The sequence below is a fragment of the Asterias amurensis genome, chromosome 1 (genome assembly GCF_032118995.1).
Source record: "Asterias amurensis chromosome 1, ASM3211899v1".
Classification (NCBI taxonomy): Eukaryota; Metazoa; Echinodermata; class Asteroidea; order Forcipulatida; family Asteriidae; genus Asterias; species Asterias amurensis.
This window is the reverse complement of record NC_092648.1, coordinates 4,082,853-4,097,175: the sequence shown is the minus strand read 5'-3', so window position 1 is coordinate 4,097,175 and position 14,323 is coordinate 4,082,853. Positions and strand designations below refer to the sequence as shown.

Sequence of the window (14,323 nt, the reverse complement as noted above, 5' to 3'; positions counted from 1 at the left end):
ATACCAAATGTGTTATATATTTTTTGGAGGGGGGGGGGGGGGCGTGACTGAAACTAAATTGTTAACAATGGAAAAACAGCCCTCAAAATTTTGTGGTTTCTTGTTATTCTAAGACCACCTCTTGGTAAATTCAGATCGTTTTTTTTTCCATTTAAAAGTTTCCAAGGCATACTATGGATAAGAATATAACATATTCTATCTAGGCAACTTCTCTGTAACTTTTCTCAAAATGAACTATTTTTAGTAAAGCTATACGCAAATAATAAACAACACAAATCAATTAATGGACAAATATAGATCATGGGAAGATTGCAGGCGGGTTTAATGAGTCAATTTGCATAGTACAGAAAATACACATTGGGAGAAAAACATTAATGAGATCTTGGCAATTCATGGTTTGAAATGTAGAAAGAAAAAAAATACTAAAAAGAAAAGTTATGTCTACAAACCCCCGACTATACTTGATCGATATTTTGTTCTAATTTATCTATAATTATCGGTTGTTGCACAAAAGTACAAAATCAAGTGAGCATTTAAGAACATATTTTGAATTCTTATTGACTAGAGTTTACTCCTGATTATTTTGTTCACAGAATCAATGCTCAAGCAGAAAATAATGCTTAGCACATTTCTGCTAAGCAAAGAACAACAGGCTGCCAGTGGCAGATGGTACATGTGCCATAGAATTTAAGCTGGTAACCTTATTTGCTAAGCAATAGTGGTTATGCTTAGTGACTTCTTTGTGCTTACTAAGCAGCTCTATAAAATTAGAACCTGTTCACTTTACAACGCTCGTATCCTCTGTTGCATTAAGCAGGGTTTTCATTTCAACAGAGTGCACTCAAAGCAGTGTAAAGAAACCACCCTACTATTTACAGAAATCAAAAAGTTATAACTTTTGTGTGTCAACTTATTATACAAGTCTTAAACGAGACAAACACAAAACATCAAAACCATATTAACATACTGAACTCATAACCAAAATTAATAGTTATTTATTACAAGCTGTCCCCAATTCCCATTCTAATACTTAGCATCTGTATAATTATAAGTAAATTATTGTTTTTATTATTAGTTTTCCCCCAGTACTCAATACAATGCAAGGTACACCAGAGAACACTCCATTCCCCAACATGCTCCTGCATATTCAAACCACTTCAAAAATACTCAAGAGTTTGTCATAATGCAGCAGAAGATTGTTAAAACTAAACTACATTTTTTACCCAAACAATAACTATATTTAAATCTTTCAATTTACATAAAGGTAGATTAGGTGGTTCTGAAAACAAAGGGTTGCATTCTAAAACTACATGCCGGTGCTGTTAATCCTGATTATTAAACAAAAAGTTTAAAACGGCTAATTCTATAACGAAATAGTCACAAAATGATTGAGATACATGGGGGCTTTTGCCCAACCTCAATTTAGGCTGGTTCCAGTGTCTGATTGATGTTGAACCACTTTGTGCAACATGAACAAACTGCTCCAAAATTAAAGATGGAGCCCAACCAGCTGAAGCTTGAGCCAAAGTCATAACCAAAATGGCCGCTACAGTTATGGCTACGACTGTTGCCAAGGGTGTTGCTAAGGACATCCTATACTATCAATGCATGATGATGTCGGAGTCTAGCAGTAGCCATAGCTGAAGCCGTCAATTTGGACATGGACCAAGTTTGGAAAATGCCCACAAGTTTAGTTAACATTCACTTTCCTGAGCTTGATAAATTATTCAGGGCTTTCATATTTCTTGAAAACAAAAAATACCAAAACCATTGACATGGATTTTCTTTAAAGATCAGAGAGAAGTGTAGCGTTTTACAACACACACAAGTAAAAAATGATGAAATAAAAGAAAAAAGGGAAACACTTTATTTACTTGTTTTGAATCTCATAAATTTGGTTAACAAACACCCTAATGCCAACGAAAAATACTGCAAATTCCTTTTAAGTACAGATTCCGAAAGACTGAGGCCGCGTCGGTTGGCCTCTCTCTTTCAAAAAGACTTATCACTGGGTCAGACATTCCTATCTTATCCAAGCCTAAACAATTTGGGCTGGAGTGACATAGGAGAGAAGAATATTGAAAGATTGAAGCAACATCTTAACTGCCTTCTGTCAGAGGCACACAAAATACAGGCCACAAATAAAATAACCATTACAGGAAAACTTCATTAAGAAAATGACCAAAACAATACATCCTTTTTTCTTTACCAACTCACACCTGTTACCCCCATGTATTTCCTTAACAGTGAACCCAAATGCTTTTCATTGAATTACAAGCCAGTGGTGCTGCTGATCAACCGCTCATCCAATACCTTAAATGACCCAAGTTATGACAATTTAAACAGACTCACTCTCTAAAAAAAGAAGATGCATAGTTTCAGAATTTCAGCGGCCAGAATTTTAACTCAATTTCTTTAATGGAGGTTTCTGTTAATGATAAGATCCAGTATTTGTTTATTGTAGATGTGCTGTACATTGCCCTGATGAGGATGTACAGTTTCTAATTATAAAATAATCAAAGACTTTTTCAAGAGGGCTCCAGCCTCAAGGAATTTGTTTTAAGATGTCGGAGTTTTATTTAACAAATTACTTCATTGAGCTCATTTCAATACAAATTTATTAGTGCAGGAAGAATTAGTCTGACAACAACCAAACAGTTTGTATCCACAGAATAAAGCCACTTAATTCTAATTACTGTTTACTCTAAACAAAGTGTACCCATAAAAAAAAAACTATCAACAGAATATATATTTTCTTGCATTATTTGAATTAAGGTTCATTATGAACTAACTGTTAAAAAATTGGTTGTGAAATTACATTTCTTAATTGTGAAAATAAATGTTCATATGAATTATGAAGGCAATAATAGTAAACTCTAAACAAAAAGAATTCATGAAATGATAATACATTAAAGAAGGAATCAACATTTGAGAATCAAGTGTAAAATCCATTGGATTAGCTTAAACGAGATTATTTTAACATCCAAGGAAAGGGTAGAAATTTTACATTTAAACTCTTCTACATCAAACTTAACCCGGGCCCAATTTCATGGCTCTACTAACCATAAGCAGAGTGTTGGCATTTACGGAGAGAATTTCCCGCTTAGCATATTTCACAGGTTAGCAGGAATCATTGCTTGTGCGTAGTCTACACGACTAGGCATTCTTTGCTTAGACAAGCGCAGAAATTTGGTGCTTACCCTGTAAGCAAAGAATGGTTTGACAGTACAGAGCCATGAATTTGGGATCTGATGCTTTCAGTAATTTACATTTCCATTTGACTTGGCTATCATAAATTTAGATTTATTCATTGTTTCATAGAGCCCTTGCATATGGCGTCACAAAATGGCGCCCTCACTGAGGTCAAAGTTAGACATATCATTGGCTGAAAGATGGACATAATGTACACAATTATGTACTTTTTGACCTCAGCAATGACGGCCAATGCAATGGGTCTATATCTTCTTTAGACCGTATTGAATAACACTTGTTTTGCTTTGAAAGTCGCCATCTTGTAGGGCAAACCGTATGCGCGTCCAAACGCGTACATCAAAGAAGCACGCAGCATTCCCGGTTTTATTTCTTCGGCACATGCACGCAGACACACACACGCACCCAATTACAGACGCCATGTTGTAGGGCAGATATTTGAACGGTGACGTCATATTCAATACAGTCTATTGAGGCTAATATAAAAATAAACGCAATAATACGGGAAATCAAGCTATATCTGGATTTGCTGGTTATAAAGCACCATTTGAAACAACCAATGCAAAGTTATAATTAATTGTGGGCGGTTGTCTTTACTACTGGACAAGACATCATGCAATTTTACAGCTGGGTTTTGTCACATTATCTTTGAGTTCTACACGAGCAAAAAAACAAAGACTCAAGCAAAGATTACAGCTTCTGGTAGCAAACTTAAAAACATTTTGTACAACGACGCCTAAAAGAGACAACCGGTTAACTGTCACAGCAATGTCTAACTCTTCCCTTCAGCAGACTACTTTGCCATTTATTATTTGTATTACTGTTGAATTCTGCGAGCATACATTTAGATAGTTTAAAATGTGGCTAACGAATAAACTCTCAATTACGGGGCTCACCACTACCGTACAAATGATGAGTTAAGGCACTGCTTAAATCTTTTTTCCATAATCATAAGTAAATTTTTAAACTCTTATTTGGTATAGTTTTTTTTCTTCTTTAAGATTTAGTTAATACATCTTAAATCTACAAACAAAAATGTTAACAATCACCATCAGTCATAAACAGTAAATAAAAATGAGTAATTTTAAAGAATTTGTTTATAGTTAATCTTGCTTTTTATGCAAACGGAAATATATAACAAACTTGTAACCAATCCCATTACTATTATCCCTGAAGTAACTAATTATCTAAACTAAGCAATGAACTATAAGTTGATAGTTATCTAACTAAGTGGTAAAACCAACTAACCGGGTTCAAAGCAAACTATAACGAGAGTATGTTGTACACAGGTCTGATTCCATGTTGATGTATACTGGATATCAGAGAACTGTTTAACGTCACATCACCGCACTGACAACACTTCAGATATCATCACAGTTTAGCAAAACATGCAAAAGTAGTTCTATTGGTTGAATTGCTTCGCGCAGACTACGCGCACGCTTGTTCAACCAATCGAGGGTTGGCATTATTAACGTGATTGTTATCGTTTTCGTTTATTGCTTCAGTGTGACTGGCCCTTAACTGTCCAAAATCCATCAATGTTTGACACTCTGTTCTAAAACTCAACGCCCAAAAATGTGTGGACTGTGATAAGACTCGTCAGCCTGGTCTCATGCCAAGAGTGGATGGCTCGAGTACAGAGCAAATCCATCAAATACAAGCAGTCCATGAGGTGGGTTGGGTAGAGTCAGGATCAAATGTGATTATTCTGCCTAAATCATACATTATATGCCGATATGCATTCGCTACTTGACTATGGCTGAGTAGGCAGAAAAACAAGTAGCAAGTAAAATGACTCATGTGAAAGAGGTGCTCTCCGCGCGAACTGCTGGTTGCGCGACTACTGTGCGCTGCCCGACTATGGGGAGTAGAAGTCGGCAACCAGAAGTTCGCGCGAGAGCAGTGACAACTCAACTATCTCACCACGTGGGACCATTAACAACTTGTCCACAAGTCTAATGTGGAAAGTAGGCAAAAGTGAAAAGCCTGCAAAGGCCTCAGATGTGAATAGCCATAACTGAGCAGGCAATAAGCCTCAGGTTTGATAAGCCAGCAAAAGGCCTTAAGGTGTGAGTAGCCTCAACTGAGTAGCCATAAAAAAAGGTTGAAGTATGTGAGTAACCTGCGAGATGCTTCAAGTGCGAGCAGCCAAATTTGAGTAGCCAGAAAAGGCCTTAGGTCTGATTGGCCAAATCTGAGTGACCATCCAAAAGCCTGAAATAGGCAACGGGAGGCCTCAGGTATGAGGAGCCAACTCTTTGCAGCCAGCTCAGTTTAAAATTTGACACTCTTTTCAATCGCTAAACAAGTGTGTTAGAGCGGACACAGTTGAGTGGTCTGTGAGGCTAAGCTGAGTAGTCCAACTTCATTCTGTATGACACCAGAATGAGTATTTAAATCCTTGAGAAAAAATTTGTGTTTTTGATTGGAGTAAAATGGTCTTGAACCGGGAGACAACATGAAGTGCTTTTTGTAACCATTGTGATAGATGCTGAACAAGACTCCATTAAATATTTATTAAGTTCATATAAATTGTTTTTGTTATTTGTTACTGTAAAATCGCAACATTGCTCCAACAACATTTATTCATTCAATGAAAATATAAAACAGCTACACTGTCACTTCAATGCTGCACATCTTAAATCTATTTTACAATTAATTTATTGGAAAGAAAGTTCATTTTAAAAGGGTGCTACGAATTAACCATTGGAGGAAGGATGGATGTTCATAAATTTCCCCCTGGAAGCTTGACGTCAATGAGGTTTGGGTCTTTGCTACTTACTTAAAAAAAACAAAAAAACAAAACATCTGTAGTTTGGTGACGAAAATGAAACAAAATATAAACATCAACTGACAAATATCTTATAAAACAATAAACTGCGTCTGGCTTGAAAGCATGTCTTGAACAAAAAAGGCAAGACTTTCATTCTGAATATTATGACTTCATTATGAGGGTAAATGACACAATAAAAAGTGAACAATCTCACTGCTATCTACCAAAACACTTCAGTGACTTTGTAATGCTGCCACTGGTTGAAAAACCTGAGCAAGAATTCAGCCTTAGAGAAAAGAAGGCTTCATTCGTCAAGCACCTGTTAGAATACTCATAGAGCATTGGAAGTAGCGAGTACCCCAGCCCAAACACCACACTCCGAGGCCTGTGAAAATAGCCAGAGACTGGCCTTGAGAATCTGGTAGTTACCAGTCGACCTTTGACCTTGCATGCCATAAAATTTGTGATGCGTAACACACACAAACCCAAACTCTGTAATCAGGGACCTCCTAATGTCCCTCTTTTGTTTGTAGTCTGTTTGGCAACAACTCCCATTGTTTTCTGTACACAATCTCCAACTGGGGACCTTCACCCAACTGGGGACCCTATTGTCCTCTTTTGGTTGTACATTACTTTTTGACAACACCTCCCATTGGTTTTGTACACAATGACCAACTGGGGACCCTCACCCAACTGGGGACTCTTCTGTACATTGTAATAGGTCCCCAATTGGGATGTGTATGCCTACCCACACCCACCCAAGTGTGTAGTGTCACTATCAGTCCGGGCCCAACTTCATGGAGCAGTTTCCGAAGACAGTTTTGCTTACCAAAGTTTGTGCTAAGCAAAACAAGTCAAAGACTGTGCATGCGACAAGGTACTTTGGCTGTTTACTTACGCTGGCAAGCATAATTTTGTTGCGCTTAGCTACTTTTTTGGCTTAAACGGCTCTATGATTATGGGCCCTGGTAGGTATGGGTCCTGGTATGTCAATCCAATGAAACCATTGGGTTTGTAAGACCAGTGCCATGCAGGTTAGACAGGGGACCAGTCTATGAGCACCCAACCCTGACTAATATAATATCAGCATAAGTCAGGAAGGGGGAGGGAGAGAAAAAACATCTATGATACATTTGTGTATTATACATCTGTGTAAATATTCGTTGTATATTGATTTGAGAAGCCCACAGCATAACTTCTATCACACCAACTGGCCTACTAACAAAACAAAATGCCAGATCTCTCGTCCAACTCATCAGTTAAAACCAACAACAACAAACAGAAACAATAAAACCTAATGATCTAAATGTGAAAGAGCAGATCTCAAACAAGAAGTTCGGTACTAGAGGAAGAAAGGAAAAAAACAAAAAATGGAAAAAAACAAAAACAAGAACCCAACCAATATACACTCTTGCTACAGCTGTTGGCATCCAACTAAAAGTACCATGAATTCACCTTTGTATATAATAACTTTGTCATCAACTACACTGTACTATTTGTAAAGCTCTTACAAGTCGCTCTCACCATAGAGGGCGGTAGAGAAGGACATATAATCTAAAGCTCCGGGGCTGCCGTCGGGTCCTTGGTAAGGGGCCATTCTGGCAATGCAGTACTCCGCTTGATCTGGGGGCAACTCGCGCATCAAATCTTCTTTCGTGATGTAGTTCTGTTGGAAAAGAGATATGAGTTTTGGTGATTACATTTAAATGAGGCTTGCCAGTTTGAAGATTTGTGTGATATTTTAAAAAGGACAAAAACTACTCAAAACATAAAACCGCAAGCACGGAATATTTTCGGAATACCGATGTGAATCGTTAAGGCCGGTTTATAGTCGGTCATGCGATGAACATCTTGACGCGCTATAAAAAAAACTCGCAGTTTTTAGGCCTCAGCGATGACTTTAAACTGTGTCTTGCGTCAAGATTTCCATCGTGCAACTGACTATAACCCGGCCGTTATGCTGTAGAAGTTCTAGAGTAGAGTGCATGACTTTCAAAACAATTCTGTGTGGGAAATCCTGTGGAATAACGGCTGGTTTTTTGACCCTTTGATCGCTCTTACCTTGCTTTACCCTCGATCTACCCCGGCATATGGGCAAATCCTGGGGAGTAGCCACCCCTGCTCTGGAGTACAAGGTAAGGGGTAAAACCCCAGGGTATTCTTGAAAAGTGCAGTGTGAAAGGGACTGTCAGAGTGCTCTGACATAACATTGGGGTAAATAAACAATCCCAGGACCTCCCCAGGGAATTGTTCCATGGGGATAAGAGATACAGTGTGGAAAGGGCCTTACCTTGTTTCCGGCCAGCACTTTGAAGGATCCCTTAACTTGTTCCGATGTATCGGTGTCCGTGGCCTCGCGGGACATATAATCCAAGAAGGCTTCAAACGTAACATGTCCGTCATGGTTGGGATCTACGCTATCCATGATGCGGTCAAACTCGGGGTTTCGTCCCGATTTGTCGTCAGGCGGGGAGAGACTGAGGGACATCAGGCACGATTTGAACTCGGTGCGGTCTAGCTTACCGGTGTGGTCCTGTGATTAAAACAGATGCAACATAATGAGTACTCTGTTACTGTATCCGCTAAACCAGAATACAGTTCAATCTTCAATTAAATCTCTGCATTACACTAGTCTTTAAAATGAAGTCTGTCTTACCTTGTCGAATATATTAAACGATTGTCTGAACATCTCAAACTGCTCCTCAGTGATTCCCTTGGAGTCCCTCGTAAGGATCTGGTTCTCAATCTCGTTGATGAGACGCCTTACTGTTGTCATCAGCTGCTCGTATCCAACACGAACTGTCTGTCAGTTTAAAAAAACAAACATTCGATAATAAGTCAGGGTTGAAAATTTAAACTGGACTATTTATCAAGCCCAAGGCCAGTGAAACTTCCTGGCGAAAAAACTCAGCATAAAGAAGTGTCCTGCCTAGATTGCCAGGATTTCAGAAACCCAGTAAAAGGCAACAAACTCAGCATAAATAAGTGTCCTGCCTAGATTGGCAGGATTTCAGAAACCCAGTAAAAGGCAACAAACACCACAAATAAGTGTCCTGCCTATTTCCAGCATTTCAAAAACCCAGGGAAAAAACACAAAAATCAGTAAGGAGAAAGGTCTAACGAATAATACTAATATCTAGTTTTTATTAAGCGAAAAAATGGGTGGAAAGAAAACCAACTCTACCAACATGTTTTAACTCGATGAGTTTGACCTATGACCTTACCTCCATAGTATATTCCGTGTGCTCATTCTCAAAGATCATAGCTTCTTGTACTGACTGGTTGTACATCTCAAGCTCGTCCATGTGGTTCTTGTAATCGACGACCTACAACAAAAAGTTAATAATAAACTCATTTAATGCAGAGACAATCAAAAACCACAACAGCTACAAGTACCAAAGTTGAAAACAACAGTGCAAATACAATCTCTTTAGATGTACCTGACTCTTGGTTATTAAACCAGTGATCTCTGCTCCTCTTCAGGGGAAAACTTACAGGTTTTGCTCTGCGATAAGTCTGGTTTATACTTCCTGCGAATGGGAATTGAGTTTCAACGACGCCATAATTGATTCACACTGTTTTTTTTCAATTGTGATGCAAGAAAATTTGCTTTGAAGGGAGCATTCGAAGTATGAACCGGGTTTTACTAAGATCATCAAGATCAAAATTATAATTTGGGAGGCTAATCATCCCAACTCACAAATGACCGCAGAGCACAGCCAGAGATCCAAAGTATTGGATTTTTCCATAGGAAGGAAAACCAGAGGGCCCGGAGAAAAGCCATCATGGCATAGGAGAGAACCATCCAACAAATCGACTCGCATGGCCTAAGCCAAGAATCTAACCCGGCCAATGGTGAGGGCTCCCATGCAACCAAGATCAGGGGTTTGACTTTTGTTTTAAAGCTGTAGGTGAGGTGTGGTGGGATGGTGTGAGGAAAAAAATGTCAAAAGTTCGGGAAAGGTTAATGGTTCGGAAACGTGTACAAAACCAATGGGAGCTGTTGCAAAAAAGAGAGAGTATAAACAAAAGAGGGACACATGAGGTCCACGGTTGCAGGCATATATACAAGCTTGGATAGGTTGGTGAGTTGGTTGGTGTGGGGGATGAGTGTGGGGGTGTGAGGGATGAGTGTGGGGTGTGAGGGATGAGTGTGGGGGTGTGAGGGATGAGTATGGGGGTGTGGGGAAAGAGTGTGGGGTGTGGGGGATGAGTGTGGGGTGTGAGGGATGAGTGTGGGGGTGTGAGGAATGAGTATGGGGGTGTGAGGGATGAGTGTGGGGGTGTGGGGAAAGAGTGTGGGGTGTGGGGGATGAGTGTGGGGTGTGAGGGATGAGTGTTGGGGTGTGAGGGATGAGTGTGGGGTGTGAGGGATGAGTGTGGGGGTGTGGGGAAAGAGTGTGGGGTGTGGGGGATGAGTGTGGGGTGTGAGGGATGAGTGTGGGGGTGTGAGGAATGAGTATGGGGGTGTGAGGGATGAGTGTGGGGGTGTGGGGAAAGAGTGTGGGGTGTGGGGGATGAGTGTGGGGTGTGAGGGATGAGTGTTGGGGTGTGAGGGATGAGTGTGGGGTGTGAGGGATGAGTGTGGGGGTGTGAGGGATGAGTGTTGGGGTGTGAGGAATGAGTGCGGGGTGTGAGGGATGAGTGTGGGGTGTGAGGGATGAGTGTGGGGGTGTGAGGGATGAGTGTGGGGTGTGAGGGATGAGTGTTGGGGTGTGAGGGATGAGTGTGGGGTGTGAGGGATGAGTGTGGGGGGTGTGAGGGATGAGTGTTGGGGTGTGAGGAATGAGTGCGGGGTGTGGGGGATGAGTGTTGGGGTGTGAGGGATGAGTGTGGGGTGTGAGGGATGAGTGTGGGGGTGTGAGGAATGAGTGTGGGGGTGTGAGGAATGAGTGTGGGGTGTGAGGGATGAGTGTGGGGGTGTGGGGAAAGAGTGTGGGGTGTGGGGGATGAGTGTGGGGGTGTGAGGGATGAGTGTTGGGGTGTGAGGGATGAGTGTGGGGTGTGAGGGATGAGTGTGGGGGTGTGAGGGATGAGTGTTGGGGTGTGAGGGATGAGTGTGGGGGTGTGAAGGATCAAGGTGGGGGTGAGGCAGGGGTAGATTGAGTTAAGTACTCACATCTCTTTCAATCCTCTTCAGGAGACTAAGATGGTCTTCTAGGACACCCTTCTCCTGGTACATGTTGTTCACTTTCATGGTGACACTCTCAATCCAAGGGCCGACCACGTTGGCCTTCTTGGCAAACTGGTAGCGTAGACGTTCATTGGCTGTGGGTACGCTCAGGAAAATAACAAGATTTCTTACACACTTTGTGAAGAGTGACTCCTTTGAATATCCATAAGTACCTAGCCCGGGTTTTCCCTGATTATGTTTTTCACCAACATCCATAACCAGGGCTACCCCTTCTCTTTTCGATAAGTGCACTCGGTTCTTTTAAACTAAATGACACACGGGACCTACAGCTTAACGTCCAAAAGCAATAGTACAAGTGTCAGGACCAGGACTCGAACCCATACTCTGGAGATCAGAAACACCAAAGCTTGAGTCCAGGACGCTCAACCACTAAGCCATGACAAACCACTAAGCCATGACAAACCACTAAGACATGACAAACCACTAAGCCATGACAAACCACTAAGCCATGACAAACCACTAAGCCATGTCAAACCACTAAGCCATGACAAACCACTAAGCCATGTCAAACCACAGTGTACTCTATCTACATGCCTACAGGTCACAGTGCTAGTTACTGTTATAAAATTTCTGGTTTCATTACTGCAAATATTATAAATAAATGTCAACCCTGACATCATGCAACAAAAGGATACATTCCTGTTTGAGGAGTTCTGACTGTAGGGCGCCATCTCTCTCCGGTACTAGCCTCAACACCTCTTGCCATTTACTGACCAAATCCTGTAGAGAATCAAACAGACATAATCAAAGCTTGTTAAAGGCAGTAGACACTATTGGTAATTACTCAAAATAATTATTAGCATAAAACCTTTCTTGGTAACAAGTGATGGGGAGAGGTTGATAGTATAAAACATTGTGAGAAACAGCTCCCTCTGAAGTGACGTAGTCTTTATCCCCGATGCAAATTTAACAATCTGTTCTAAAAACATCTTCTACACTTTGTCTAAAACAAACATACCTCTACACTGAGTGTTGAGTAAGGATTGGACTTGTCCATATTCAGGTCATGTTCCGCAAACAGGTTCTTGATCTTGTTGCCGATCTCTACCAGGTCATCAAAGGCTAGCTGGGCGTCGGGAAGAGTTGCTTTGAAGTCTTCGTGAGGTTGAATCAAACCCTGGAAAATATCCACAATAATTTACAATCAGTGAAAGAAAGGCAGATACGAATTACTCTCAGGTTGGTAATCCAATTACAGATCATTCTTCCTGTGAGGACATAAACGCTCCAGGTTTTCGGAGATATCGCAAAAACGCAAATCTACAGCAAATCACAATTATTGGTGAAAGAAAGGCAGCTAAGAGACGTTTCATTCGTGAAACATTTCTCAGTTCAGTATCCCAAATTACAGATAATTTTTAAAATGTATTGTCAACAGTTGACATTAAAAAAAAAAATGTTGTAGAACTTTTTTTTGACTTACTCTGATTTCATCCACAGTGTGAACACTGAAGACATCTACCAGGTCTTCATTGGCTCCCTCCATCCAATTGTTAAACGGTGCGGCCTTCTTGGCAAAGTCTAAGAACAGTGAGTCCACTCTTTGCAAAAGGTTTTCTATTTTCTGTGACAACGGAAAGAAAGTTTGGTGTAATAAATGGTTCCTCAAGGATGCGTTTACAGCCCCCTTTGTATATCATCTATTTATAAACACCCCATAGAGTTTTATTATTCCTATTCGTGGGGTGTTTAAACGTTTGATAATGACCAGCTGGAGCTGTTTAGGACCAGCTGGCTTCGCGTGTTAAGCGCGCAAGCTCATGTACGCCAACTTCACTTCTGCGGAACGCACTTCATAGCTATTAGTAACATCGCGTAATATAATGTGTACACGCGCCTATACACACCACCTGACACACACAAAATGTTTTCACAACAGATTTTGAAAATTTGAAAAATTCGAAAATTCGCACAGGAAACAAGTGGCAGATTGTCTAGAAATGTGACAAAAGGGCATTTATGAATGGGAATAAAAGAGTAGTGACTTGTTCTTACACGGGTTTTAAACATTGCCGGTTTTAAACGGCCGTTTAAGAACCCGTCGCTTCCCTTTTATTCCCTATTTATGGACAAAGAAACCCAGTTTTAACAGTAAGCAACTTGTTTTGACTTGTAATCACATCAGCTTAAAACATCGCTCTGAAATGGGCCTACCCCCCCCCCCAAAAAAAAGGGTTGCGAATTTTGCTGTGCATTTGTGATATTCTGACCCTATGCTAACAATTCTACCAGACTAGAAAGACACTTGAAGACAGGGACTTACTTCCAGTGTTTGTCTGCGTGCAGAAGTCAGGGTACCCAACCGGTCCCATTGATCACAGATTGCCTGGCATCGAGTATTGATGGGTCCGATGTCATGGTACTCTAGGATACTGTGCAGAAAATAAATCAAAACTTGTTTTAATATTATACAGACTCTTGCTAGACTAGAGTCTTTTTCATACGCTGCACCGTTTCTTTGGAGTCGTCTTCCTGTGTATATTTGCCAGGCTAGTTCTTTACAATGTTTTAAGTCCATGTTGAAAACTCATTTGTTTAAAACTGCTTTTTTGTAATTTGCTTATTTTTATCTTGTATCTTTCTCTCATTATTTATTCTATTGTTCTCCCTATGCGCTTAGATGTTTTTTGCATTAGGCGCTTTTCAAATGTAACTTTGTGTATTGTTAGTCAAGAGCAGTAACTTCTTGAACCGGAAACCGAACACCTTGAGTTTGTTCACAAACTCTCAATGTCTAGTTATTATTGTTGCTACGGTCGGGCGTAATTTGGATGTACATGTATGTGTGCAGACCGGGTCTGTTTGTAACACGTTCATCCCGTTCAGACAGACCCAACTTGTTACCAGAATTTAACTGATTAGGGTTACATTATAGATATTTTCCAGCCAACAAGCTAGACAAAATCCATTTTACAATTTTAGGACGAGTTCAGACGGTTTGAGAATTAGTGGTGTGACCCAACCTTTAGGTGTTTAAACTAGCATTTGGCCAGCAGACCACTGTTAAGGGAGAACGCTGATCAACACTTCAGAATCTAATTTCTTGAACTGTTTCCCCAAATCTACCTTTTGCTTTCCTTTCATGCGGTGATTTACAAGTAACTTAATTTCTGACCATTTGCAGTCCCTTCCGCAAAATGATTGGA

General features: G+C 40.5%; 1 protein-coding gene across 4 annotated transcripts in view; it reads right to left on the bottom strand.

Moving 5' to 3' along the window:
• Nucleotides 1-294: 294 nt before the first annotated feature.
• Nucleotides 295-14,323, bottom strand: part of LOC139942909 (alpha-actinin-4-like) — an 85,011-nt gene continuing 70,982 nt past the window's right edge. For all 4 annotated transcript variants that reach the window (XM_071939739.1, XM_071939745.1, XM_071939753.1 and 1 more), the window contains 9 exons: nucleotides 13,441-13,549; nucleotides 12,601-12,741; nucleotides 12,136-12,294; nucleotides 11,813-11,897; nucleotides 11,103-11,251; nucleotides 9,208-9,309; nucleotides 8,640-8,786; nucleotides 8,274-8,516; nucleotides 295-7,649 (listed from right to left, as the gene is read on the bottom strand). In XM_071939739.1, the coding sequence (XP_071795840.1) occupies nucleotides 7,491-7,649; nucleotides 8,274-8,516; nucleotides 8,640-8,786; nucleotides 9,208-9,309; nucleotides 11,103-11,251; nucleotides 11,813-11,897; nucleotides 12,136-12,294; nucleotides 12,601-12,741; nucleotides 13,441-13,549 (1,294 nt within the window). In that variant the 3' untranslated portion in view covers nucleotides 295-7,490. The remainder of the gene's footprint in view (nucleotides 7,650-8,273; nucleotides 8,517-8,639; nucleotides 8,787-9,207; nucleotides 9,310-11,102; nucleotides 11,252-11,812; nucleotides 11,898-12,135; nucleotides 12,295-12,600; nucleotides 12,742-13,440; nucleotides 13,550-14,323) is intronic.